The sequence below is a fragment of the Nannobrachium achirus genome (assembly GCF_963921795.1).
Source record: "Nannobrachium achirus genome assembly, chromosome: 20".
Taxonomy (NCBI): Eukaryota; Metazoa; Chordata; class Actinopteri; order Myctophiformes; family Myctophidae; genus Nannobrachium; species Nannobrachium achirus.
In genome coordinates this window covers 24324038-24351900 of record NC_137827.1, presented here as the reverse complement: position 1 = coordinate 24351900, position 27863 = coordinate 24324038, and the positions used below count along the sequence as shown (strand labels likewise).

Here is a 27863-nt window from a genome sequence, read left to right as displayed (position 1 = left end):
TTTGACATAATCACAATTATTTGACATAATCGCAAATATTTGACATAATCGCAAATATTTTGTCATAATCGTCATAATCGTGAATGTTGAAAAATGTTCATACATTTACAAACATTTTCAGAAAATAGTGGAAATAGCAGATCTACAAGCTCACAACGCGTCGCATCGCGGCGCGTTGTGAGCTTGTAGATCGGCTATTTCCACTACCAATGTTATATTTTAAGTAGAAAGTTGTCAAAAATGTAATTATCAACGACAAGAACACAATTAAATCGTTAATCGCAATTATTTGAGTGACAATCGTCATGTAAAATGTCATATCGTGACAGCCCTATACACAGCACACAAACAACCAGATAACAAACAAGAGCCCAAACGTGTACAGTACATGCACACAAGGAACACCACCATGTTTCTGTCCTTCCTGACCCCTCAGGGACATGTTTGGAGAGGACTGTGTGGATTTCAGCGACGGCAAAAACCTCACCGTGGCAGTGGACGGGAAGACGGTTCAGATTTGCCTCGAAACGAGGGTAAGAAGCACGGGATACCAAATTGCATCCTTATGTGAAAATAAGTGATCTACAAGCTCACATCGGGATGAGTGGTGAGGTATTTGTTATCAGACTGCTCTGAGATTAGGATTGCGTCAGCTGCAGCACCATTTGCAACTGAAGACAAAAGAACAAACAAATTATAATAAACATTTAATAGACATTAAATTATTATTATTATTATGAATACAACCAGTACGACGTCCTAAGGGCGAGAAGCGACTATTGATGACCTCAGGGATCTGGCATAAAAGGGATTTTATGATGTCAGACGTCATACTGCAGGTCTATGATGATGTCAGACAAGGACGGAATTCATTTGCAAAATCATTGTGATGTCAGAACAGGTCAGCTATCCTATCCATTTCTTTCTTCTTCTTTTTTTTGAGCGGTGCAAACCGCTCCTATATTTCACTTTGTAGTGTATTTAGCTAAAACATTTTAGCACGGAACGATTCATTCATTCATCATCGATTGGCTAGTTGATTAACTAAATATTAGAATTGACCAATCGGAAGCTGTTTTACCCATGACAACGTGTGTTAGCCAAACAGAACAGACCAATCAAATGCTGTGTTGTTCATGTCAATTTAGATCTGTCTTGGCCAATCAAAATCCTGCTGTGTCCATGACGTGTTGTCGATGACACGATTAACTAAATATTTGGCATGAAACAATATCTTAACCAATTAAATCCTTGCCCATCAGTCAAAGTTAGAGTGCAAAGTCTGATCAACTCCATATCCTGGGTAAAGTTTATTCTCTTCAGTTTGTTGTGCGTAATGGCAAGGCTGTTTGTCTGACCTCCTGTCTGTTTCATTTTAATACCTCTGAAATGACAAATTAAACATTGGCCAAATTGTCAAATATTAGAGGCAGAAATTGTGAAAATAGAGCTACATGCTCACAATGCCTCTCAACGCAAGGCGTTGTGAGCATGTAGATCTGCTATTTTCACAATAAAACCGTGTGTTATATAGAAAATGTCTAATGCCTCAACTCTTATTGCTCGTCAGGATGGGGGGTCACTAGTTCAAATATGATTATTTTGGGGGTCGCCTGAAAAGGTAGAGAAAGGTAGAGAACCACTGAGCTAGAGAGAAGGGAGTGAGATGACTGAAATTGCTAAGGGAGGGAGGAATAGTATGTACTGTAGTTAACAGACAGAACGGGCAGGAGGTGGGAAGTCAAGAACATCAGGGTGTGAGGTAGGAAGTGTGTGGGTTGTCACTGGAAGGTGTCCGACGTGGTAAACAGGATGCACTTAGGCACACGACAGACAGACATACGTGCACACATACACACACACGCAGGAAGGAACAGGCACTTACATCTGACAGTCTGGGTCGTCCTCTGCCTGAAAGTGATACGTCCTGTCATCTAAAAGAAAGGAGCGGGAGATGGAAAAAAGGGAAGAGAAGGTAGGTAGAGGAGAAGAAGAGAGCATTGGGGGGTGGACAGGGTGTTAATCAAAAAGGACTGACATGAAGTGAGAAGATGTTCCCTACAGAGAAGCATCCAACCAGATCAGGTCAGACTCAGTGAGAAGCATACGTCTGAAACAGTACACCCCAAATACTTTTCAGACCTTTTTGCATGTCATGTTTACCGTGTATAGCACTGTGCAGAGCAGGAGTTTTTACACATTTGATTGATGTGAATCTAATTCTTAATTGAACAACATGCCACCCACTCCAAGCATTTGGAGCTTGTAGGACGCCTATTTTCTGCGCTCTCCGTGACAGGGAGAGAGAGACTCAGGGCTCTATTTTGATTGTCTTAAGTACCAGCTCTTATGCCTCAACTTAAAGGCCTGTCCATACTGTCCCCAACCACTGAACATTTTGTCTGAGATTTCCGACTTTCCGAGGTGCAGCTTTCCAAACTCTAACTGGGGTCTGGGGGTAATGCTTTTCAGAAGATGCGAGTGACGTCATTTTGTAGTTGAACTGGACCTTTCCAACAAAACGTCTAGTGGTCAGAGACAGTATGGACAGGGCTTTAAGTTAAGGCATAAGAGCTGCTACTTAAGACAATCAAAATAGAGCCAGAGATGGAGAGAGAAACCTACGAGATATGAGGTCAAAGCTCTTCTTCTCCTCTGGGGTGTGTTTCACCTGGCAGGTAAGCAAGTTGAGTTTAGCTGGTGGCCGGTTAGCCTGAGAGAGAGAGAGAGAAAGAGCGAGAGAGAGAGAGATTATAGTCTAGGTCAGTTTTTCAAAGATCTTAACCCCAAAGGCAAATCATCATGTTAATTTATGGCATACATGTTTCCGAGGGGTATTAAAGGAGTGATACAGACCAAAATAGGACCCCCCTGAATGAGAATGTTTCCACAGATGTTCTTACCTGGTTCGGTTGATATGCCTCATTTCAGCCCCTGTTCTGAGATCTGTAGATTAGTCCCCACTGCTAAAATGGGCGTATCGTCACTATCCAAAAGCGCACATTTCAGCCGCTTCCAAAAAAATATATTTTATGAATCGTCCAGACATGCTTCCTACAGACACCACACACAATGTTTTAGCGAGACGCTCTGTGCATTGATGTAAACAAAGCAATGAGCATGGCCACTGGACTCTATTCACGGCCCGCCCACTCAACAAATTTCTCAGCAACTTCCTGGTGCTTTGAAGGGGAAATTCTGCTAAAAGCCCATAGAGTTAACACAGAAATCGCTGGACTTAAAGCCAACAAATCATTATTTCAAACGGTAAGTAAATTATAATGCTTTGTTTTACCATCTTGTGTTCTTGATCATGCTAGCCGTATTTTATACTTTACTATTCGGAAATTGCATTAAATTTGCGATTTCTGTGTTAACTCTATGGGCTTTTAGAAGGGTTTCCCCTTCAAAATACCAGGAAGTTGCTGAGAAATTTGCTGAGTGGGTGGCCCATGAATAGAGCCTCTTCCTACCTCGACTCTGAGGCTCCTATCACACATATGCGTGAGACATCGTCTCCGTATCGTTTGAGAATGAGGGAGGGAGGGGGAGTCCAATTCATTCTCAAAGGAGTCAGCTGGTTCTTTCCTCCATACACATGGGTTTGAACCAGCTGTGTGTGTCGACATCAAAGGCATAAAGCACATTGCAGTAAGGTAACCTTCCTCCCCAGATGTAGACAATTTCGTCTACCAGCACAGTTGTGTGGCCGCAGCGCGCGGAGGGAACCTCAATGGGACTTTGTCCTCCTCCATTTGTAACTGGGGGCAACTTCCTCCAATGCAAAGACACTGTGTTTAAGATGTGGACTTCCATCTGATCCCTCTTGGTAAGGTAGTTGTAGTTGTAGTTGTTAAGGTAGTTGTAGTGTCCTCCAAATGAGTAGAGTTTGTGTCCGACTATCACAGCAGCATAGACATCCTTAGGTCTTTCTTTCAGATGTATCGTCCAGTGAATCATTTCCCACTCCAGCACCGCACTGAATCACAGTGTGATTCACAGTGTGATTCAGTGCAACTACTTTACAAGATAAGTTGTTAAAGAACAGTTTAATTAGTTGGAATAGTTGTTGAATGACATTCGGTTTATTGGACATTTACTTTTAAAGACAGGTACATTGGTTGTGATGACAATGTTGTGATTTCAAAAGCGTGATGATGTAATTATGTAGTATTTGGAATTTAGAACCATCTAGACTAGTACAGAGCAACTAAGGAAGAGGGTTTAAGTGGCTAAACTGTCATGATTACACCCACACACAATGTCATTATTATTAGTCCGGCTGCCCCTGAGGTGGGGCCTGATATTTGGTACATAGTTTTTTATTGGCCTAAAATATTGTCTATATACATACAGTCATGAATCCACCTGCTGACTGTCAGCATTGAGCAATTTCTTTTATAGTGGGTAAAGGTTTGGGGCCCATCACTTTCTTGGGGAGCAGAGCTAGAGGCCAGGAGACTCTGAATCTACTGTAGGTAAGCTGAAATGCTATCAGAACCAGAGAGAGGCTTTAGCATCATAGCTGTGTTTCTTTCACTGTGAAATCCTCAGTGTTGAAGCTGCAATCATGTCCTACTCTGGATTTGAACCCACGTCTCCCACATGGGAGACCCAATTTCTGACAGTCTTACAAGATGGAATTCCTGCTTGGCCTAGCGGATATTTTGGGCCCGATTCATCAAGCACTTAACGGCCAAATTACACACATATTTTGATTTTACCAGCATTTATGACGATTCCCAAGTTAGGGGTCAGATTCAGCAATGTTTTTTTTTTGTCTGGGATTTCGAAGGTAAGACATAAATATAAGACAGATTTTAGACACTTAATTTACGATCAGATTGATGAATCGGGCCCATTGTGCATATAAGCTTGGTGGCGGTACTACTTGTCAATCAGTACATCAATACAGTCCTAAAATAAAAGTCTGGGTTTCCGAGGCTAATACAGTCCTGACACTAGGGTCTACATTTTTCAATGACAGAATAGGGAGACCACCTTCAATCACTGCTGATGTGCTAGTAATACTGTACCAGTAAGACTCCCTAATCGGGACTGCACGTGTGACCGACGGACGGCCGGTGGAGGTTTTCATACCAGTAAGACTCCCTAATCGGGAGATAAGCGACCGTTGGTCGCTTATCTCCACAAATAGGCCAAAAGTTTGTTTTACCAATTATTACACTCTATGTGAACATTTACATCAACAAATCCCAAGTACTATGCAGAACGACCCATTTCAAGTTTTTAATGTACAACAATATTTAGAAAATAGGTCTACAAGCTGACAGTCCTCGTCCCTTATATTCCCATAGGTTATATGGAGATCTCAGTGTTTGTCAGTCCTTGTTCATTTATGCCCATATATGGACATCTCTATATCTACTGTAACAGTCCTTGTCCCTTTATGCCCATATATGGAGATCTCTTAACTGTAAGTCCTTGTCCCTTTTATGCCCATATATGGATATTCCTGATGTCATCAGTATATGAACATATATGGGCTTTCTGATATGCCCATATATGGAGATCTCTTAACTGTAAGCCCTTGTCCCTTTTATGCCCATATATGGATATCCCTGATGTCATCCGTATATGCCCATATATGGGCTTTCTAATATGCCCATATATGGAGATCTCTGTATCTCCATATATGGGTATAAAAGGATACTTCAGGTCTGACATCAGGTTTGTTTATATTGGGTTGCTAGGTTTGACATCACAAACTCTATGGGCCATCTGACCTAGAAATCTATATTTGGGCATAGATGACGTGACCTCATCACACGTCGACCGCACGTGTGACGTGCGGTCGACCGCACGTGTGACCGACGGACGGCCGGTGGAGGTTTTCATACTAAACTGCGACCTTACGGTCGCAACTAAACTGCGACCTTACGGTCGCAACTAAACTGCGACCTTACGGTCGCAATGAACATACTTCACCATACATATTGGTACAAATTAGTTCCTCATTACAGATACATTAATTTAACACATTTGGACCACATTGTACACTCTCCGAATGAAACTAAACCAGTAAGACTCCCTAATCGGGAGATAAGCTTATCTCCACAAATAGGCCAAAAGTTTGTTTTACCAATTATTACACTCTATGTGAACATTTACATCAACAAATCCCAAGTACTATGCAGAACGACCCATTTCAAGTTTTTAATGTACAACAATATTTAGAAAATAGGTCTACAAGCTGACAGTCCTCGTCCCTTATATTCCCATAGGTTATATGGAGATCTCAGTGTTTGTCAGTCCTTGTTCATTTATGCCCATATATGGACATCTCTATATCTACTGTAACAGTCCTTGTCCCTTTATGCCCATATATGGAGATCTCTTAACTGTAAGTCCTTGTCCCTTTTATGCCCATATATGGATATTCCTGATGTCATCAGTATATGAACATATATGGGCTTTCTGATATGCCCATATATGGAGATCTCTTAACTGTAAGCCCTTGTCCCTTTTATGCCCATATATGGATATCCCTGATGTCATCCGTATATGCCCATATATGGGCTTTCTAATATGCCCATATATGGAGATCTCTGTATCTCCATATATGGGTATAAAAGGATACTTCAGGTCTGACATCAGGTTTGTTTATATTGGGTTGCTAGGTTTGACATCACAAACTCTATGGGCCATCTGACCTAGAAATCTATATTTGGGCATAGATGACTCATCGTGACCTCATCACACGTCGACCGCACGTGTGACGTGCGGTCGACCGCACGTGTGACCGACGGACGGCCGGTGGAGGTTTTCATACTAAACTGCGACCTTACGGTCGCAACTAACACTTGAGGTGTTTCGCCGTGCTGCTGATTGGTTCATCCTCACAATAGGGGTTAAACCCCTGTGTACAAGCCAAACGCTGTGCTTACCGTTCCGTGTGAAATGGTAAGGTATCCGTTGCACCGTGCACTTTCTCTTCTGCCACACTTTCCTTAACCTGTGACAGACAACAGGCATTGGTTTAGTATGCACGAGTGCACACACGCACAATGACACGGTAAGCTGAGACAGAGCTGATGAAATATTGAGCGTGACCAACGTGTAACCTGTGATGTCTCATTGATATGCAGAGCACATGCATGATCCATGATGACACGCGGTCTGAGTCAAAGCTCTGCAAACGGTCCTTGCCTACTTTATACCTGCTCTGTTAATTTAAAGAGGTGGTGCCATGATTTTTCCCACCTCTAAAACATGATTATCATGTATTAAGATTATACGAGGAAGATCTTTTCCAAAAAAGTGTACAGAAAGAGTTAAAATTATGTTTTTATGTGGCCACACCCACCAGTTCATTGGTATGCGTGGATTTCATGGTGGGTGGTGACCCAGCTGAAGTTAGCCACACCCACCTATGTTGGGTGAATGGTAATTAGGAGAGGGGTTGATTCTGTGATGTAATAAGTATGTGTGTTTTTGGACCGGCACGTTTGACCCCACAAGGTGGCAGCCTACAGCTAAAACCCAAATAGAAAGGCAATACATAATAAACCCTTTTGCAAATCCCGCCCCATTCTGCCCTGTTACTATGATGGGACATTAACCCTGGGCAGATTGTTTTTATAGTGGAAGTGGATGGGATTTTTTTTCCCTTCATAGCCTCATTACAGCTATATAAAGTACCAAAGGAAAAACACCTAGGTGATATTAATAAAAAGGGAAGACAAAGGTACAGTAGTTACATTGCAAAACAGGGGATTTACCCGAAAATATATGTTTTAATTTGTTTAATCCCAGTGGGACAGAATCCTCTTTGCAGATTCTTTTATAGTGGTAGTGGATGGGAAATTTTTTCCCTTCATAGCCTCATTACAGCTATATAAAGTACCACAAAAAACACATCTACGTGATATTAATAAAAAGGGAAGAAAAAGGTACAGTAATTACATAGCAAAACAGTAGTTTTCCCCCGAAAAATAAATGTTTTAATTAGTTTAATCCTCTGGATCAGAGATAGAAAGAGAAGCGCATTGCATCTTGGGTACTAGGAAGAGGACAGAGAGAATGTTTCTCCTCACATAATAGGCTGGCTTTTCGTAATTCTGCCCATTTAAATTATATGTACCCAATCGTGACTCTTAGACCATTGATAAGGTACATGTGAACTAGTTTGTTGAAGCTTATTCGTTATGATGAGCGAGATCGCTTGACGCTTGCCGTCGCTATCACCGTACCGGCCGATCTCCGTGTCGCGCAGTGCGGACAGTTTTTGAAAGCCTGAAGCAACATTCTCCACTGCACAAACTCCACCCCCGATAGCAAAAAGTGAATGTTTTTTTCTGGTTGGCCAGTCAGGGAGTCTCAGGGACCAATCAGAAGGCTGACAAACGGTCTATTGCTCATAACAACCACACCAGGGGGTCTAATGAAGTACTGGCAACCTCCTAGACACATGAAAACCAGAAAAAGTACAAAACTATGGCACCGCCTCTTTAACAAATGGAAAGGGGGAATAGGAAGGCGGCCACAGCTTAATGTGGCAGAGAGAGGATGTCTGGTAATCGCCTCCTGGCCCCAGGTTATGTGTCAAAGTGTCCTTGAGCAAGATACATAACCCCTAGTCTCTCGACAACAGACCTAACTGAGCTCCAGTGAGCTCAAGTGAAAAGGACCTTTTCTTTGACGATGGCTAGCCTGATTGCTTAACCCCTAACACCACTCCCATCCGAGCACTCATCATGACCATGTGAGAAGCCATCAGCTGGCTGAAACTGAAGACTGAATTTCCCCCACGTACACAGGACTAATAAGGAAATCAAACCCAACTAAATGTACCCGTGTTTGGTTCCATCAGTACACTTGAAACACAATAACAAAAATCACACCTATAGTGTGAGTGAGCGGTGCTGTTTCTGAGTAATTTTCATCAAGAGTCCCGCTAGCCAATCACAGCGCATCCTGCAAATCTTGGCCAATGGGACCCTGGGCATACAACAAACTGAGTCTTTTGTGCCAAGAAGTAGGCAATATCTAGGCCAGATGTGGGCCACGCCTCAGTTTGCTTTAGGGCCCGGACATTTTTGGGGAACCGGACAAAGACAGATGTTGGAGCTTAGTTGTCTCCTTCCAGGAGCACTGCTCAAAATACAAAAAGGACACTAGTATAGAGCCCTGAGGGATACCAGTCAACCCTAAGGTTTAAGGAATACATGTGATTTTACAGTGTACATGTTTGAGGTAGCTGGACCAGGTTCTGTTTATTTGCCATCAATATACGGCAGGCATTACATTAAAGCCTGAGCTTTTAACCTCTTAAACCCTATACTTATTTGACCAGGAGCGCCCCAGCGCTCTTTTCTAGGCCCCCTCCTGTTTTCACTCTACACTAAATAATAATTATGGGGAGGGGAAATGGGAGGATTTTTTTTCTCCCGAGACTCATCGCTAATGTCAGAGCAAGGAATGAAAAAAAGAGTAAAGCCGCACACTCGTAGCTGCCGAAGCACATTTATTAGGAGGACACGTCCATGGGCTAATGTGTCACACAGGGAGCCATTGAAATGAAAAGGGTTGAGAATCACTCAGGGTTCCCACGGTCATGAAATTCCTGTGAAAAAATGTGAAATTAGAAAAATATTTTTCCAGTACTGGAAAGGTTTTGGAATTTATCAGGGGTCCTGGAAGGTCCTGGACAAAATAGCTATGCATTGTCTTTGGTTATTGATTTTGTTAATACCTCTGAAATGACAAATTAAACATTGGCCAAATGGTCTCATATTCGAGGCAGAAATTGTGAAAATAGCAGATCTACATGCTCACATGTAGTTGCGAGGCGTTGTGAGCTTTGGGCATCTTTGGACATTGCGCATAGGAGTAGGCGACTCGTTATTGAGCTAAATTATTGTTATATAGTCCTGGAAATCGGGCTAAATATTCTGGAAAGGTCTTGGAAAGGTTTTGGAAATTAATTGGTAAAGATGTGTGGGAACCCTGATCACTGCATTAGGTAACGTCATCTGCACTGTGCACGCTGATGGATGCTGATGGATGTTTCTCACCATCTTCCTCCCTCTGTCCTCCCCATGCAGACGGTGTGCAGCGAGGATGAAAGCACAGAGGATGACTCCCTGAGGGAGATGGTGGAACTGGCTGTACAGCGACTCTACGACGCCCTCAACCCCATCATCTGAACCACCAGTTTGATTTGAACGAGACCATGTGTTTTTATTTCTGGAACCCCCAATCCACACGGTATGATCCCCAGTGTTAAAGGTATTAAGTGACGTGTTTTGGTTAAAACAATCTGTCTATTCTTTATATTCTGAAGGTAATCATTGCTATAGAGAGTGTTATTTAACTAGTGTCTCCAATTTCTGGTTCTGCACCGTAGGCTTTCAGATGGAGGGAGGGATTATCCCTCCAAATGTGTTGTTAAAAAGAAAGGTTTTAAAGGCGCCAACGGACTGTTGTACAGATGGGGGTTCTGAGTAGCCTGACACTCAGCCTGAATTGACATTTCAAAAAAATTAAAGGGGTGTGGCTAGCGATTCAGGGTCTGGAACTAGGCTAGGTTCTGAGATGATTCATTCACAAAAATGACATAGTTGTCATTGACTGTTTTAAAAACTGTTTGGCAGTTGAGTTACTTGGCCTGCAGCAGGGCCCTTCTCTTCTTACTTTTGGATTTTGCAGGCAGCACAATCCAATTAAATCGCTGTCATAGGTACAATATGGGGCGTGCCGTTAGTTTGGGTGAAAAGGACGCAAACCATACAGTAGACAAGGTTCCTAGGGTTTGTCATGTCACTTTCACATTTACAAACGTTGGTTTGTAAACATATGAAGATACATTTTCATAACTTTTATAGGTAAGCCTGGATTCATCAAGTAGTTGTGAGCAAAAAGGGCTCTTAAAAGTGTCATAATATATTTATTCATATTCAGTAGTGACGCTATAGAGCATGTCTAAACTGGATTACAGATATCCACGTGGCTTGGTTGTGCTTGAGTCTAGTCCCGTAGTCCCTTGGACTATTCTTGACATAGTATCTCATTTCAAATCATTCATCCTGCTTTGTATGACCCATAGGCTGAATATCAATTATCAAATCAGCACAGAGACAGTATTGTATCACAAAGCCACTGACAGAAATGTATAGCAACAGAGCAGAAGAACGATATATCAAAATAACTTGAGTCCTTCTGGTCGTTCTTTTCAATGTATGCCAACTAAGCCGCAAGGACATTTGAGCGTAGATTACATTATTGGTATTGACTCCCTTGATAAACGATTTACCTGTACTAGGATAATTGAAAGTACAGTGCATTGTGTACAATGCATCTCGATCTGTAGTTCCCCTGAGGGATAGTCTGTAAAAAGTCAGCCTGGGTAAGTGGAGGAAAGTCAGTTCTCACCATCTGGTTTCTCAGATTGGGTGTTTTGTTTTTGTAAAGAAACCGAGGAGGTGTGTTTAAAGCATTTGAGGTGCTTGGACAGATTATATAATTGTGTTTTTTGTAGATTTCCCTATGGCAGGCAGCCAGGCACCTGGGACTTTATTGTTGGGATGTGTGCTTAGTGAACATTTTGCTTGACTGATTCTAAGCAGCCACCCTATGTGGTCCAGGGTTGGATCATTGACAACCTCTGCACTGTGCTCCAACTTCCATCTTTATGCAATTTAATTGACTAGAAGATACTGGAAGTTTTGAGACTGTATTGTCTTTTGCTTGATGCCATTAATTGTGTAAATGTGAAGGGAGAAAAAACAGTAGACGTGAAAGGGTTGCACTTTCAAATTCTAATGCACCTCCAGTACTTTGTTTTGTTGCTGTTTTAATGTAGTTTCACTGTACTGTATAGTTTGAGTGTTAAATGCATGACCTAAATGCACTGATTTGTTTGGACTTATTATATTTACTTTTACGTATTTAAGCTCTAAAGTGAAAGCACTAGACTTCTGCGATCAATGTGCAACAACTGAACAAGCACGAGAGTGTTGAATGCGGCAGTGTGCTCGCTTTGCTCTTGCCTCGCTGATTTGCACATGCACATGCATTTTGTTGTAAAATGTGTTTTCCATAAACATCTGTATTGTAACCAAGAGTATACATTGTTAGACTATATGTTATTGCTCCAGTTGATTTTGAGGTTTGTTTTAGTATATGTTCATTGTCATTTGATATTTGCTTTATCACTTGTTAAGACATTTTATAAATATTTTTGTATTTGTCCTAGCTGGGACAAATTGTATGGGTGCTTATGATTAGTAAATAAAGATAAAAAATGTTGTGAATGTGGCTTCCTCTTTCCTTGACCTCCAAATATATAACCTTGTGACAGGTTTTCTAGTTAGGATTAAGAAGCCAGCTATTTTTGTAACTGTCTTCTTTATTGGCGGCATCAACAGATACTGTAGCTGTAAGGTTCAGCTGGGTGTAGAGTCTATTCATATCATAGCTCGCCAACTTTAGTCTCTCTCTGTGTGTGTGTGTGTGTGTGTGTGTGTGTGTGTGTGTCTGTGTGTCTGTGTGTCTGTGTCAATACAGAGCTCTCATATGGGCATAAAAGGGAATAAGACAGACAGATACATCAGCTACTCTGACAAAGCCCCTGACACCATAATATGGTAATATGGTGTCATATTATGACATATCGGTTGGATCGGCGGTGCAACGTAGGTGGGAGGGCTGCATAGACTAGTTGATAATGACGAAAAATTTATAATAATGTAATAATGAAATAAATTGTCCTATTCAGATTCTGTGGTCACTTCTTCTTAGAGTTATATCCTTTTTTGCGGGACCCCCGCTTGGAGTTTGAGATTGAAGTAGAGAGAGTAGGTTCTGAAGTGAAGACAAATGTAAATGTGCTCCCTAGACTTGAGTGCATCTGGACATTTGTTTGTTCATTGGGCTCTGTGCTGGGAGTTGGACACTCAATAATTGTCACCTCTCTCACTTTATCATAGATGTTGGACTGGGGGTTTGAGATTGAGGTAGAGAGAGTAGGTCCTGGAAATGTACTCCCTAGAGTTGAGTGCATTTGGACATTTGTTTGTTCATTGGGCTCTGTGCTGGGAGTTAGACACTCTATGATTGTCACCTCTCTCACTTTATCATAGATGTGGGACAATCCACCCCAACAGGCATCCTGCAGCGTGTCTTTAAAAGTGGAGACGGCTGCCATCAAAGGGCCAAAGATGACGCCGCTGTCGGTTTTAACTGACGGTAAGGCTTCCAATACCGGGAGAGCTTTGAGAGACTGGCAGCCCCGAAGGAAGTGAATGTGGTCCTCGGTTTGTGAAAGCTTCTCCAGTTCAGCATCTCTATTCTTTAACTCGGTAATCTCCTTCTGAAGCTTCTTTAGCACTTCCTCAACCTGACCGCCAGCAGTCTTCTCCTGTTCTTTGAAAAGCTTCCTCAGTCCCTCACGATTCAACTCAATGGAATGGATAAGGCCTGTAAACATCTTGTCACACTCTTCAATGGCTAGCCGTGTAGAGCAAGAAAAGGACAAGCTGGCTTGTTGAAGCTTCAACACCTCATTCTCCATATTCTGGATTCTCTGCCGAGAGCTTTTCTTTATTTCCTCAAGCTCAGTCTGTTTATCCTGTACTTCCGTCTCTGCAAGCACGGTGTTGTGTCCTTTGTGCTCACCTGTTAAACACAGATAACAGATAAACTGCTTGTCGGTGCGACAGTACACTTCCAGCAGCTTGTTATGATGGCGACATGTCATCTCCTGGAGGTTCGTCAAGGCTGGGACCAGTTTGTGGTTTTTGAAAGCAGGAGATGTGCTGTGAGGTTGCAGATGAGCCTCACAGTAGGACACCAGACATACCAGACAAGATCTGAAAGCTTTGCTTTTTCTCCCGGTACAGACGTCACATGCCACATCTTCGGGTCCAGCTAAACTCAGGATTTCGGGCACTGAAGTTGCCTGATGTCCCATATTTTTTAATTTCTCCATCACCTCAGCCAGCATGATGTTTCTGCCAGGCTGCGGCCTGTGGTTGAAGGTCTGCCTGCACTGGGGGCAGTCCCACTCCCAGAGATGCTGGTCCCAGTAATGCTGTATACAGGCCGAACAATAACTGTGACCACACGGAATGGTAACCGGGTCCTTCAGCACATCCAGACATATCGGACAAGTGAATTGATCTTTGTTGAGAACAACTCCGTTTTGGGCCATCTTCTATACAAACGCCAAGCCAAAAATAAGCATGACAGCCACCGTCTTCTGTTTAATGGAACTGACAGGATGTATGCCATCGCAAGCAACATTATCCCCAAACCCTCAAATGTTGTTACATCACTGCTACACACTGATTGGACAGAGTATTGATGACATGACATTTGTTGAGTGTTGGTTTGTTCAGCATGGCGACTTCCTTTGTGGTAGGCTAAGTCTGACATCATGGACTCCATATTTGGGTATGGCGACCCATCGTGACATCACCATGATGACAGAAGCGAGCATCACTGGATAGTATATAACCTAGACTCTCCATGGATCAACTGTTCAGACATTAGAGTGCTTCAAGACTGTCCAAGACCCTTACTCCGTTTCTACCTTTACAATTTCCAGAGTATCATCCAGTCCATTCTGTTTATCAATCCTTTTCAGTTGATCTGTGAAGGGAAGGAAGTGGTGGTGTGTGGTGTAGACATGGCAAACAACAGCAATCCCAGAGATAATTGGAAGAGCATCTTGTTGGTATTTGGGATCGGCCTTGTGGCGCAAATCTTTGCAGAATGCGCCCTGATCATGATCGCAATTCGTAACCCACGGTTAGAGGATGGAACCTTAATTGCTGGTGCTGTTATCTGCCATATTCTGGCCACCTTGTGTTACATCATCAACCTGCTTAAACTCCTAGAGTACCTAGACAGCAACGCTGCCATGGTGGAAGAGAACAATGCTACCAGGGAGGAGGAGAAGGAGGAAAAGACTTTACATCTGATGGACTACAATGCAACCACAGAGGTGGAAGACAATGCTACCACGGATGAGGAGGAAGACAAGGCTTTAGCGGACTACAATAGTCCAGGCTTGCTTAGGAGTTCAAGCAGGTTGATGCTTAAACTCCTAGACCTAGACAGCAACGCTGCCATGGCGGAAGACAAGGCTTTAGTGTACAACAATGCTACCATGGAGGAGGAGGAGACAGACATGACTGTTAATCTGATGAGGAAAAACCCTGCTGCAAATGATGGACCATCATCAGACCAGAATGCCAAGCAAAGTGTTTCCATGGGACCGGGGGCACCGTGTAAGTTATGGTCTCGTATCCCAGTGAATGCCAGGCAAAGCGTACCCATGGGAACTACTGGGGGGCTGTGTAGGTCACGGTCTCGTATTCCAGTGAATGCCAAGAGCTGCTACTACCGTGAAAGATAAGGTCATATATCCAAGTCAAACTACTCACTGACAAAAGGGAAAAGGGGCTGTGGGGACACTCCATGTGTAACTGAGAAGGTATAGTAGTCTACTGTACCAAGTGTTGGCAGTGACAGGAACCACAGTAGACATGGGGAATTGGCAACGACTAAATTGGGAGAAAATATTGAAGTAAAAAAAGGGCCTTAATAAGTTCCAATTACAGTAAAACGCACAAAAAGGCCTTAATAAGTTCCAACTACAAAAAAATAAAAAGCAAAAAAATAAATAAATAAAATAAACTAATAAAATAATGTATTAAAACCCAAGGAAATTACGGTATGTAGATCTCGGAGGAAGTTACGTGGATCTCGGGATCCATATAGAAAAAGTCTGAAGTCTGAGATCCACATTTGAGCCCACTGTTTCTGACATCAATCATATAGATCGGTGCCCCACTCGGTTATGCAATACGCATTGTACCCATTGTCAGAGTATCTGCTGTACCCATCTGTCTGTCCCTTTTATGCTCATATATGGAGTTCCTGTGAGCCATGCCCACATATGGAGTCCAGGTCAGTCTATTATGTGAGTACTATGCCATCAAATTGATGACATGGGTAGCCCACTCCATATATGGAGATTTGCAGATGTATCAATATTGTTTGGGGATCAGCTGATCTGACCGACTTCTCACTCAGTGTGTAAATCTCTCCTCTTGGGCCCTTGTCAATGCGTACGCAGAGTATACGCTGGCAATAAGCACGCTGAGTTGATCATTTGGGTGCTTCTCGAGATACAGTATATGCTGGTGACACTCAGAGATTTTGTCTGACATGGACACATATCTATGAATACAAAATTTGGAGAGTTACAGTAAACTTTGCTCACTTCGCACCTGTGCTAAGTGAGCATGGTATCAAACACGACACACATGCATATCTCCTTGTATGGGCTGTTCTGTCCGTGAGATCAGTTATCTCCATACATGGAGATCCGTGCTCATACACACAAAGCCAGACGTAGGAGCGGTTAGCATCGCTCAATATATGTGAAAAAAGTGGAGGCACTTCTACTGGCAGCATGCATACAAGGTTTGGCTTTGAGTCTGATCGGTCCAACAGTTTGACTTAATGCTCTGGACAGACGCAACAAAGACCAGTCATGTCATCTAGGACGTATGCATATTTGGGCAAGGTTTGAGCCCAATTCGACCACCATTCACTTCCTCCTATACCGGATTTCTGTAATAGTCTAGCTGATGATGTCCGAGCTCAATTGACTTCCATCATGAAAATGTATGTTTTTTAAAAGTTCAACAAGTATAGTATACATAGGTCAGTGACAAAATAGGGATGGCCTGTGTTCTAAATAATCTTTGACAAATTATGTAAGAATTGTTAAACAAATTAATAAACTGCAATAGAGGATTATATTGTATTGCACGTTTCATTATTCTACAGTCTTCCTGTATATTATATAGAAAATCAAAGATATTGTGAGAGTGTGTGTGAGTGTAAGGGGGCCTGATAGGGAGAAGGAATACCTAAATTAGTCCCTTGAGTAAACTGGCCCTGATGCTCAACAGACTAGCATTAGACCCTCCTGACCTAACAACACTACTAATAATCAGTACATTGACATGATTTCTGTAACAAATCTAACCCAACCAAATTATCAAATCAACAAAAACTAAGTTATGAAACCCCTTTGATTAAGACTAAAATGTAAAAAAGCAACATTTCATTCAAAGAAAGACCTTTGTCAGGCATCTATTGCCTAACAATAGTTGCATGAGGAAGGTCTTTGACCGAAAAGTTACTATTATACATACAATTAAAGCTGCAAGCAGCATTAACTCTGATAAGGTGTGCAAAGGTTTGACTTTTGATTTGTGGGGCATCTTATGTTGTTAGCGCTGCACATCAATCACACACAAAACTCATAACATTACAGAGCATGCCATGCAACAGTCGAGGTCTTTCCAAGCATTTCATTGCTCACTTGATTAACATTTTTGACAATAAACCTTGTATATATCTCAAGTACTAGAGCTGCTGGCTTTGAACAATGGATCCTGTGCAGTCTACGGCTGTAAATTCTAAATCCAGTTTTTCATTTGTTGTTTTATATATTGATAAAACAAAGTTGTTTTAAAGATATTGTTCTAAACTATTTGGTTAAGCTCTTTTTTGTTAACATGTTACATTTGATTTGGCCATCCAGAACACAAATTTCATGAGGAATTCGTGCACATTGCTATACTGTATCATGTGTGCCAACCTGCTTTGTTGTTCAGAAAGCAGAAATGCTGACATTTTTACTTGTGAACTTAATCTCTGTTGTGATGATCGTGGTTATCATAAAACATGAATAAATAAAAACCCACTCAACTTTCATTGCTCAAACAAGCACCTTTCATAAATAATTTATTTGTGTTATGGCATATATTAGATAAATTATTAAAGATAAATATGGATCTATAAATCCATAGTTAAAATAAGACAAAGAGACCAAAGGACGTATATCTTAGATTGCTGTATTGAGGAGAGACAGACAAAGAGACAAACAGTTCTAAATCTCTTCCCACCCTAACGGCAGGACAGAGGATTCTCTCTCTCAAAATGGAAGTTACATTCAGTATATAAAGACATACAGTTTATGACAGTAAGAAGTCGTGGAACTTATTCATTGGTTCCTATATCATAACAAGGAAATAACAGGAAGAAAGTGCCACGTAGTGCTGGTAATTTTCCACCACTCGTGACATATACAGTATATCAAAACATGATTATATTCAGGGCATTCAAAGTTATTATGACGTTTAATCAGTTTGCCTGAACCTACAGTATGCGACCAAAATGTGGTCTCTTATATACTGTACGTTCAGTTCATATTATGCCTTTATATGGTCATATGAGCTTCATACACAAACATGAATTATGTATCATAATTCTTATCTTATCAATCTATCCTTTTCATTTTTGTATGAGGTTCATATGACCTCCATATTATACATTTTATCAGGGTAATAATAATAATAATATTATGAAGACTTTAATAATATTTATAAATTCAAATTTTCGAAAAGGACTGTAATATATTTTTTTTAAAAGGGAACTGGAATAAATCCTTAAAGTTTAAAGAAATGTGACACATCATTCATCGTTTCTTACAGATGAATGAAGACAGAATTAAAATTGAATAAACAGATAAAAATAAAGAATAAAGAATGAAAAATGAAAAAAGAAAATATGAGTTGATCGGATGACCATTGATCGGATGACGATGATGACGATGATGATGATGAGGGTGATGATGATGACGTGGTGATGTTGACGTTGACGTTGGGGCATTGTAGAGACGTGAGGGAGGAGGACGCAGGATGCAGTTGATGTGGGGTCGTTCTTCTGGGTCTCTCAGGTGATTCCTAGGGGGGACGAAGACTTGGCCAGTTTACTGTTTCAACAACAATTTAGTTCATCATGATAGTGTTTGTACTACACATGGCATCAACAACAGTGCAACAGAATTCTCACCGACAAGGCACGATTTTTACATCGTGCCGCTGCGGTTGATTGGCTCGTGCACTGGTCTGGCCGGGCCTCAGGTCGTGGTTCGTCTGCACCCCATCTCCGTCGTGGTGATTTTCAGTTGACCCGATTCCTCCTTCCCCACACTGCAGTCCTCTCTCCGTCACCGTCAGCCCATGTAAACAGAAATATTTCCAATTAAGTTTCAAATAAATCTTAAATCGATGAAAAACCAAATTAAATAAATTAAAATCAAATTAAAATTAAAATCAAATCAAAATTTAAATATATTAAACAATTAAAATATATTAAACAATTAAAATATATTAAACACTCCCCTTCTTGTTACAACTTATAGTTGTGACATAAAAGTTAAATAAAATAATTTAAATTGTTTAAATCTTTAATTCATGCACTACAGTACAGTACAGTGGGTACAGGGGAGATAGGGACAGTTTGAAACTGTCTGTGATAAGTAATACGCCCTAGGTGCGAGAAGCGACCTTGTGTCCTTCTCAACAATGGGTTTAATTTGGTTGTTATGGTAACCAGGGACATGACGTTCCCAACCGAGATTTATGGGTAATGGAGTTTTTAACAGTAAGAGAACAGAACAATTAAACAAAATACCATAGACAGTAAACAATCAGAACGTTTACGAAAAATAGGAGAAAGGAAAGTCTAAACAAGACATGTTCCCAAAACAATTCTCTCACACACAGACCATCTGACCTTGACAGATCCAGGTGGTTTCTCATATACACAGTGACACACATACGCACACACCTCAGACAGGCATGAATCACAGTCAACACGCACGCTCACGCACACACTCACACAAGAGTGGGGGAGAGGGAGCGGAACAGATAAGGGGTTAAAGCGACATTTACGCACACACAGGCGCATGCCCGCACTCACACATACAGTATTGGAACACACACACAAGTGCACGCACGCACGCACACGCACTCATGCTCACAGAGATGGGAGTCAGAGAGGGGGGGGTTTACTGAAGCAGCACCCACACGCAAATCTTCTGCTCGCACACACATACAGTACGGTAAATTCATTCTCACAGAAAAGTCATCAAATAAATGAAATTATAGTATAATACACAGCCAGAATCCTCTGGAGGATTTTAAAACTTAACGTTACAACATATTATATTAATTTAGGCTAGTTCCTGACTCCCCTGCCTGCATCGCGACTGCAGCAAGGGAGTGAGGGACAGATAAGAGTAAACGGGAATTATCGATACTGTAAACACAACCATAGTCCTATAGAAGGCTCTAAAATCTTAAAGTTACAACAGTTTAAATTAATTTAGGCATCAATAATTTGAGTTAGTTATTCTAAATCTTAAATCTTAACTTTAATTTCTCAGAGACATTTTAAAACGTCTTAAAAGTACTTGATATTACAGAAAACAGAACTGGTCAGTAACATAGTCAAAGATAAAATATTTGTTTCTCAATTTCCAATGGCTGGGCCAAGCCATGAAAGTGAGAGACCTAAATAAACACAGTATTATCGGTACATAAACAGATAACTGACAAATACTGACCATTTCATATGGTCCAGTCATAACAAGCTATATAACCACAAACTGACATATGAGCTGACCATCCCTATGGTCCAGACATAACAAGCTATAACCACAAACTGACATATGAGCACGGTTTTAATCAGGCTGCCTAAAAAGCTCGCCCTAGGTTATAAGCATGGTTTTAATCAGGCTGCCTAAAAAGCCCGCCCTAGGTTATAAGCCAAACATATAATGACCCTTCATAGGGTCCAGACAAACTGACAAAAACAACTGTACCGAAAAAAGTTAAGGTCTGAAAATCAGTATTGTCTCCTCCTCATCACAATGAGAGAGCGAGAAACCAAACAGATAAATAGATCAAAAAATAGAATAGGGAGTTGTACATACCCCCTGAAACGTTGTAAGAGAAACAAAGAAATTTACGACCATCTGTATCTATAGATAAGGGTTAATTTACGACGCGTGTCAAACCAAAACATTATTAGGAGCTTAGGACTCCTCCAGACGGAGGGAGAACATCATTCACAAATCATATCAATTATCAAAACATTAACATCGTTAATTCAAAATTCAACAGACACGACACGTTACAGGGATTTAGTAAATATGTACTTATCTTAATCACTTAGGAATTTGCCGATGCGCAGAGATCCAGGAGGTGCAGCCGGGCGGTGGTGCATCGGTGGAAAATCCAGCCTTTCGTCACGGTCCGGTGCTGCTCCTGGATGTCTACGCGGTTCCACATTAATCCAAAACTCAGATAACACTGTTGTCTAAATAAAATCCTTTGTCTGATAATACAGCAATTATAGAGATTTTCCTGGCTGGTTTCAGATACGTGTTGCAACATTGTTCCACCGGGGGAGAGAAAGTGAACTTTAAATGGCTAACAGCCTGAACACTTATCCGTCCCTCAGTCGGCCAATGTTACAAACAGTATCCTCGCTCGATAAGGACCATTATTATTAGATAAATTATTAAAGATAAATATGGATCTATAAATCCATAGTTAAAATAAGACAAAGAGACCAAAGGACGTATATCTTAGATTGCTGTATTGAGGAGAGACAGACAAAGAGACAAACAGTTCTAAATCTCTTCCCACCCTAACGGCAGGACAGAGGATTCTCTCTCTCAAAATGGAAGTTACATTCAGTATATAAAGACATACAGTTTATGACAGTAAGAAGTCGTGGAACTTATTCATTGGTTCCTATATCATAACAAGGAAATAACAGGAAGAAAGTGCCACGTAGTGCTGGTAATTTTCCACCACTCGTGACATATACAGTATATCAAAACATGATTATATTCAGGGCATTCAAAGTTATTATGACGTTTAATCAGTTTGCCTGAACCTACAGTATGCGACCAAAATGTGGTCTCTTATATACTGTACGTTCAGTTCATATTATGCCTTTATATGGTCATATGAGCTTCATACACAAACATGAATTATGTATCATAATTCTTATCTTATCAGCATATATACATGAGTTTCAGAGAAAATAAAATCTGAGGCACATTAATGAACTGACCATAATTACATTCACTGCCTTTGACCAAATATTTATTTTAAATGGCTCCTGTGAAGATTAAAACGCAGTCTTGTAGAGTTACACTTCCAAGCACCTCGACATTACATCATGTTCAACTTGACCAATATCCCCCTAAACAAATCACTACAATGCTTGGCTCATTGAGTAAGCAGTAAGCACCAAGTATAGGGCAGGGAAATTATCCGACTTAATCTTGCTCACGTAGGTTAATTGAATACTCCAGAAGGTATACTGTATCAACAATGATTATACAACAGTAGTTTAACCACAATCACACTTCAGCCCTGCCTAGGAACTCGGCTCTGCCTTGTTCCTGCTGCTATTCATGACATTTATGAAATATAATACATTGTATCATCGACTAAACCGATTAGTTTGATTACCCACTTAACCCTTTATTATACTTTGTATAATAATGGTGGCGTATCTGATCTACAATGACATGTTGTGAGCTTGTAGTTCCATTTTCACACAATAATTTATAATCGTTCATTAATCGCAATCGAGGCAAAAGTTTTAAATAATCGTGACATTGATTTGAAGTCATATTGCCTAGCCCCACTTGGCACTTAGCAGTGTTACAAGCATTTTCTTTTAGGTTTTAGCTAATATATCATAAAATCAATCTTCTCCAGATTGTCCCTTCTTTGTTCCCTCGCTCAACCCTACCCACCCAGAGTCTGGTCCTGGCTGGTTGCTCCAGATTTTTCTCTTTAAAACATGATTTTTGCTCATGGGTGAACTATTGGTGTAGAGCAGTGGTTCTCAAACTTTTACATTTTAAGGACCCCCAGTTAGGCCTTGGACCAGCATTCTTCTGAAAGCAGACAAATGGAACCAAATAGACCCAGCAAGTTACAGAGCTGTAAGGGTCCATTTGGTTCCTATTCTAGGCCGACCTGGAGCTCCCTCAAAAAGGAGAAGCACAGGTGTAGAGTATGGCCTTTGACCTGCTCTAATAATAGCTTGAATTTATATAGCACCTTTCATAAACAGACGCCTAAGGTATGCTATACATATTGTTGTTGTGATACCACTTCTTGTGACTTGTTATATAAATAAAATTAACCAACTGATTGCAATGACTTTATAAAAGCCAAAGAAGCTGACAGGCTGTCAGTCCACGCAGGTTGTAAATCAACCAGAGTCAGCAAGTCCAAACATAAATCCAAATGCTATTGCACAGAATTGTATGGTGTGTGATTTAACATAGGTCTTAGATCGTCTAGTGTAGGCTTCTCATTATTCCCCCATACATAACAAATCCCGACACACACCCAAAGCACATCAACATTTAATCAATTTCGCTTTACGCTTAAAATGATTGCAACTGCCACTGCCACCATCGCCCCGACAGCCAACTCCAACATCTTGTCCAGCTTCCAGTCTGCGACGGTCTCGGTTTTCTTCCTCATCAGATCCTCTCTCCTTTGCCTCATTTCCTTCCCCTTCTGAATCTGATCTTTATAATGGGACTTGATGAAGTTGTCAAAGTCAAACACATTTTTGCCATCAATGTCAACGACCGACCGCCGGCTCGTCGTCGGCTGCCTCGCAGAGCCGCCGGTGTCCTTCGACGAGGGTCTGGTGGCCCCTGTCAGGTCCGACTGACTCAGGATGCCACGGTCATACTTCTTCCTCAGCGTCTTATTACCCAGGACGTTGTAGGCCTCGCTGATGTCGACGAAGCGGAGGTTGGCGTCTTCGCTTCCAGCGTTCTTGTCCGGGTGATAGATGAAGGACAACTTGTAGTAAGCCGTCTTGATCTGAGCGTGGGTGGCGTCGGGGGAGACCTCCAGGACGTCATAGTAGCCAGTCTTGGTCTTGTACAGGGGCTCGTCTCCATAATTGCCACTATTAAAACGCCTCATAAACACGAGCTGCTGCCTGTGACGGCTGAGCAGGATCTCTGGTCTGCGTGTCAGGTGATAAAGTGCATGTTGAGTTCTTCTTCTAGACGGGGTGGAGGCTCCGTAGCAGGACGAGGCTGAGACTCCACCACCACCGACCGGGGAGTCGTCGTCAGTCCTCTGGCCACCGTCACCATCACAACAATCCCATGTAGACTGAAGCAGCAGCGACTCCCGTTCCCTAGGAGCCAGGTAGAGTCCAGTGTCTCCAACAACAACAACACGGCGAGGGAACGGAGGAGATTCGGCTTCATGATAACAGCAGCAGCCCTGAGAAGGAGACACATTCCGCAGGCACAGTGTCCTGCTGCCGTGAACTCTGGCTGTGTTTACCAGGCCGCCCCGAACCGAGACCAACCGAGACCGCGTCGACAAAGAAGGGGCACGCGTCGCGCTTCCGTCCCGCGCACTTCGAACGTCCAAAAACGAGCGGCCGTACTTGTTTATCGCAATATTGTAGGCTCCCCTTCCCAGCCCGAGTCTGACCTCCGCCATGTTTGCAGGATCAGCAAAGGAGCCGGAGGAGGAAATGCTCCGTGAGAGTGTTTTACATGCAGCACACACAACAGCGACACCCGGTGGAAAGGAGGCATGCAAAAAATAAAAAAGATTCTGATGTTTTTGTCTCTATAATATTATCATCGTCATAGATATATTTAGTGACGTAACGTTTGGAGGCAAACGTCATCGTGTCAACGACACTTTAGGAGATAGTAGAAATCAGTGGCGTCAGTTCAGAAAACGCTAAGGTATGGCAACATGACTGGTGAGGGCGCGCGTGCAAGACACCAGGCATGTTGCCATACCTTTAATAGCAACAGGCACGATGAAAAGTACATTTTATCTCCCCCTGTAGCCAAGGTGAGTAGTTGGGTATGGCAAGCTATGGCAGCTGCCATAGCTTGCCATACCCAATTGACGCCTCTGGTAGAAATTGCAAATTGGGAAACTGCACATTTCAATGCCATAACTCTCTTATTCTTACAGTTATAATGAGTCCAAGTCCATAATACAAGTCAAATTGTTTGGCTTCCAATCCAGGGATACTTTGAATCATGAATGTGACACCTTTGTTTTGTTTTGAGAGTTGTATCTGTCTACAATGGAATACACAAATAAATAACCTATTTGGAACGAGCGGAGTGATTTAGCCTACATTATTTTCTAGTCGTTCCCATTTGAATGCGACACCTTGACTATAGATGACCGGAAGAGCAGGCTCACACATCTCCTCACACAAAGAACAGGTTTATCATGTCCAAATTAAAAACAGTCATTTGGCCTCAAGTGATTTTATTTGGCGACTCTATCACTCAGGTTAGTGCAACCTTTACTTCGCTCTGATGTTGGATTTGTTTTCGCTCCTTTAGGAGCTAGATTTGTTAGCAATCTCTACAGCTCTTTGACATTCATTATTTTTGTGTGCAAATAACTGCTTATTAATAGCTGCATATTAATGTGGCGATTTCTTTTTTGAATGTTTTATTTACCATCAAGTAGTAACATGACTGTTTTTGATTAACATGACAAAGGTGTCAATTCTCTTCTCTAGTTTTCATTCCAGCCTAATGGATGGGGTTCAGAAATAGCCAATAAATTAGTTAGGTGAGTACATCTCTTACTTGTCTACTCTCAGTGGCTTCTATAGTGCCTCAGCTCAACTAATGTGTTGTAAATATAAATGCTTGTTGTACAGTCCAGTATGTACTTTGGCATGCATACATTATACAGTGTGTAGCCTAACTAGCCAAACACGAGAAAATCATGCTTTTTGTGATTTTGTCCTGAAACTGAATTAATTAGGGAATGCAGCTACCAAAAGTCTTATATAGCCTAGAAAACAGATCCATATATTTTGTCCTTTTTAGAAAGTGTGACGTTGTGAATCGAGGTCTGTCAGGCTACAACTCGAGATGGGCCAAGATTCTACTGCCTCGCATCATCCCAAGCCAAAACTCAGCAGAGCAAAATATAGCGGCTGTTACCGTGTTCTTTGGAGCCAACGACTGTGCTCTTGAAGGTATATTTCATTTGACTAATGCTACGTTGTGTCTAGGTAAAGTTCAATCTGTGCACTGAATGAAAGAAAAAGACTGTCTTATGACAGTTATACATTCAAGCCCAGCTTATTTATGCTGCTGACAATTAAACATATTTCAGTTTTTCCATACATAATTTCTGTTCAAATTCATCATGTCATGCAGAAATATTACAACACGTACCCTGTCCTCTCTCTTCTTTCCTTCTATATTGTCTTGCAGACAAGAACCCGCAACAGCATGTGCCTCTGGAGGAGTACTCTGCAAACCTCAAGGAAATCGTCAGACACCTGGACTCAGCAGGTGTGACTGCAGACAAAGTTATCTTCATCACTCCGCCTCCTCTTCATGAGCCGGCGTGGGAGAAGGAGTGCACACTGAAAGGTCGGTGCACCGACCTCGGTGTGGCTCTATCATTACGATTCATTCAACTCTTCAGACTCCACTTTCTGGAACAGGGGCATATAGACCCGTTTCTTGTTTACAAACATTGAGACTAAATGCACAGCTGACTGTATCATGTAATCAATTCCCACCAATCCCCAAACCTGTTGTTTTGGGGAGCGCTGGTTTCATTGGCTAATGTTGGTACCGACCTGCGCGCGCATCTAGTTCTTATCCGTGTAACGTGGACCAGAAATGCGTCTATAGGTGGTCAAGCTTTGCTTCAGTTCATGATAACTAATGACTTCTTTCCCCAGGATGTGCTCTGAACCGTCTGAACTCAGTAGCAGGGCAGTATGCCCAAGCGTGTGTCCGCACAGCTGGTCAGTGTGGAGCAGATGTCCTGGACCTCTGGACGCTCATGCAGAAAGATGACCAGGTGGGGGAAGGCCAAGATTTGAACAATGACTTTTGCAATTATGCAATCAATAATTTACATCACTGCATTCTGCTCATATTTCAGTTCCTGAGGGACGCTACAGTACATTCATGATAAACGTTTACTTTTTTTAATAAGCCTTAATTAAAATATTTCTGTATCCTTAACGACTCTCTGCAGGACTACACAGCCTATCTGTCCGATGGTCTACATCTCTCAGATAAGGGCAATGAGTTTGTGGCCCATCACCTATGGAGTCTGTTGGAGAGGCGAGTGGTCAACCTGCCCTTCATCCTGCCCTACTGGGGAGACGTGGATGCCAGTAATCCAGAGAGCAGTCTTCTCAGTGAACTGTTGCCGTGGAAATTTGCCTAAAGTTTTATTCATATCCAAGTGTAAGATGAATCAAATAACCGAATAGACTCTTACTTGAGTCGATCTCGAGTTTTAATAAAGGTTTGCAAAAACTGGGATCAAATGGTGCACTTCTCTTAGGGTGCTCTAAAATTCATACTGGGCACCAATTCCCTCCTACTTTCAGAGGTAAGAGGGCAGTGTTAGTGCAGGCCTTGTAGAGGACAGGATAAGCGAATTCCCAGCTATGAAGTAATTTATTTTCAGGTGATAATATTGCACATCTTTAGTTGTGTTCAGAACCTTTGTTTTTTCAGTAAAGGCCAGACAACTCCTCAGAGAGAAAGCAAGGCCATCTAAAGACACTTAATTGAATACTTACTAATATGTATTCAGAAATTACAGGTTGATATATTTTTCATGTTCACATTGTGAAATACTGCCATAATTATCCCTGCCATAATTATCCATCACACATTAAACAAGACCTAACTGACACTGAGTAACTGTATTTATACTTCATCTCAGAACTGTCAAGCTCAACAAAAATACCTTTTTGTTAAGTTATGCTATATAAAGCCTATAAATTAGGCTTTCATTCGGAAAAAGGTTCTCTTATGAAATGCCAGAAGAATGAATAATCCACATTCTTTGCCAGCTGTGAAAAAAAAACAAAAAAAAAAACACACACTGCAGAACTAGTATCTGGTCAAACAAACTGACTGGATGGCTGAAACG

The 27863-nt window shown here is 41.6% G+C and overlaps 4 protein-coding genes across 4 annotated transcripts in view; 2 read left to right on the top strand and 2 right to left on the bottom strand.

Annotated features, from left to right (window-relative positions):
• The window catches only part of LOC308305400 (cleavage and polyadenylation specificity factor subunit 3), a gene marked incomplete at both ends in the record, with an annotated part of 30687 nt that extends 20518 nt beyond the window's left edge, over positions 1 to 10169 (top strand). Inside the window, 2 exons of the mRNA XM_080750200.1 lie at positions 437 to 533; positions 10068 to 10169. Of these exons, the coding sequence (XP_080606326.1) occupies positions 437 to 533; positions 10068 to 10169 (199 nt within the window). The remainder of the gene's footprint in view (positions 1 to 436; positions 534 to 10067) is intronic.
• A 2579-nt stretch (positions 10170 to 12748) lies between these two features.
• Positions 12749 to 14173, bottom strand: LOC308306030 (E3 ubiquitin/ISG15 ligase TRIM25-like; the record flags this gene model as incomplete). The annotated part of the gene is made up of 2 exons (XM_080750930.1): positions 12749 to 12790; positions 13094 to 14173. The coding sequence occupies 2 exons, from the start codon at positions 14171 to 14173 to the stop codon at positions 12749 to 12751; spliced, it is 1122 nt and encodes a 373-aa protein (XP_080607056.1).
• A 7688-nt stretch (positions 14174 to 21861) lies between these two features.
• LOC308306029 (uncharacterized protein) lies at positions 21862 to 24404 on the bottom strand (the record flags this gene model as incomplete). Its single annotated transcript, XM_080750929.1, has 1 exon — positions 21862 to 24404. One exon carries the CDS (start codon positions 24402 to 24404, stop codon positions 23298 to 23300), a length of 1107 nt encoding a protein of 368 aa, XP_080607055.1. The 3' UTR covers positions 21862 to 23297.
• Positions 24405 to 25100: 696 nt separating this feature from the next.
• Positions 25101 to 27765, top strand: iah1 (isoamyl acetate hydrolyzing esterase 1 (putative)). Its single transcript, XM_080750201.1, has 6 exons — positions 25101 to 25226; positions 25462 to 25514; positions 25778 to 25929; positions 26171 to 26332; positions 26650 to 26771; positions 26952 to 27765. The coding sequence occupies exons 1-6, from the start codon at positions 25164 to 25166 to the stop codon at positions 27144 to 27146; spliced, it is 747 nt and encodes a 248-aa protein (XP_080606327.1). The 5' UTR covers positions 25101 to 25163; the 3' UTR covers positions 27147 to 27765.
• The last annotated feature ends 98 nt before the right edge of the window (positions 27766 to 27863 follow it).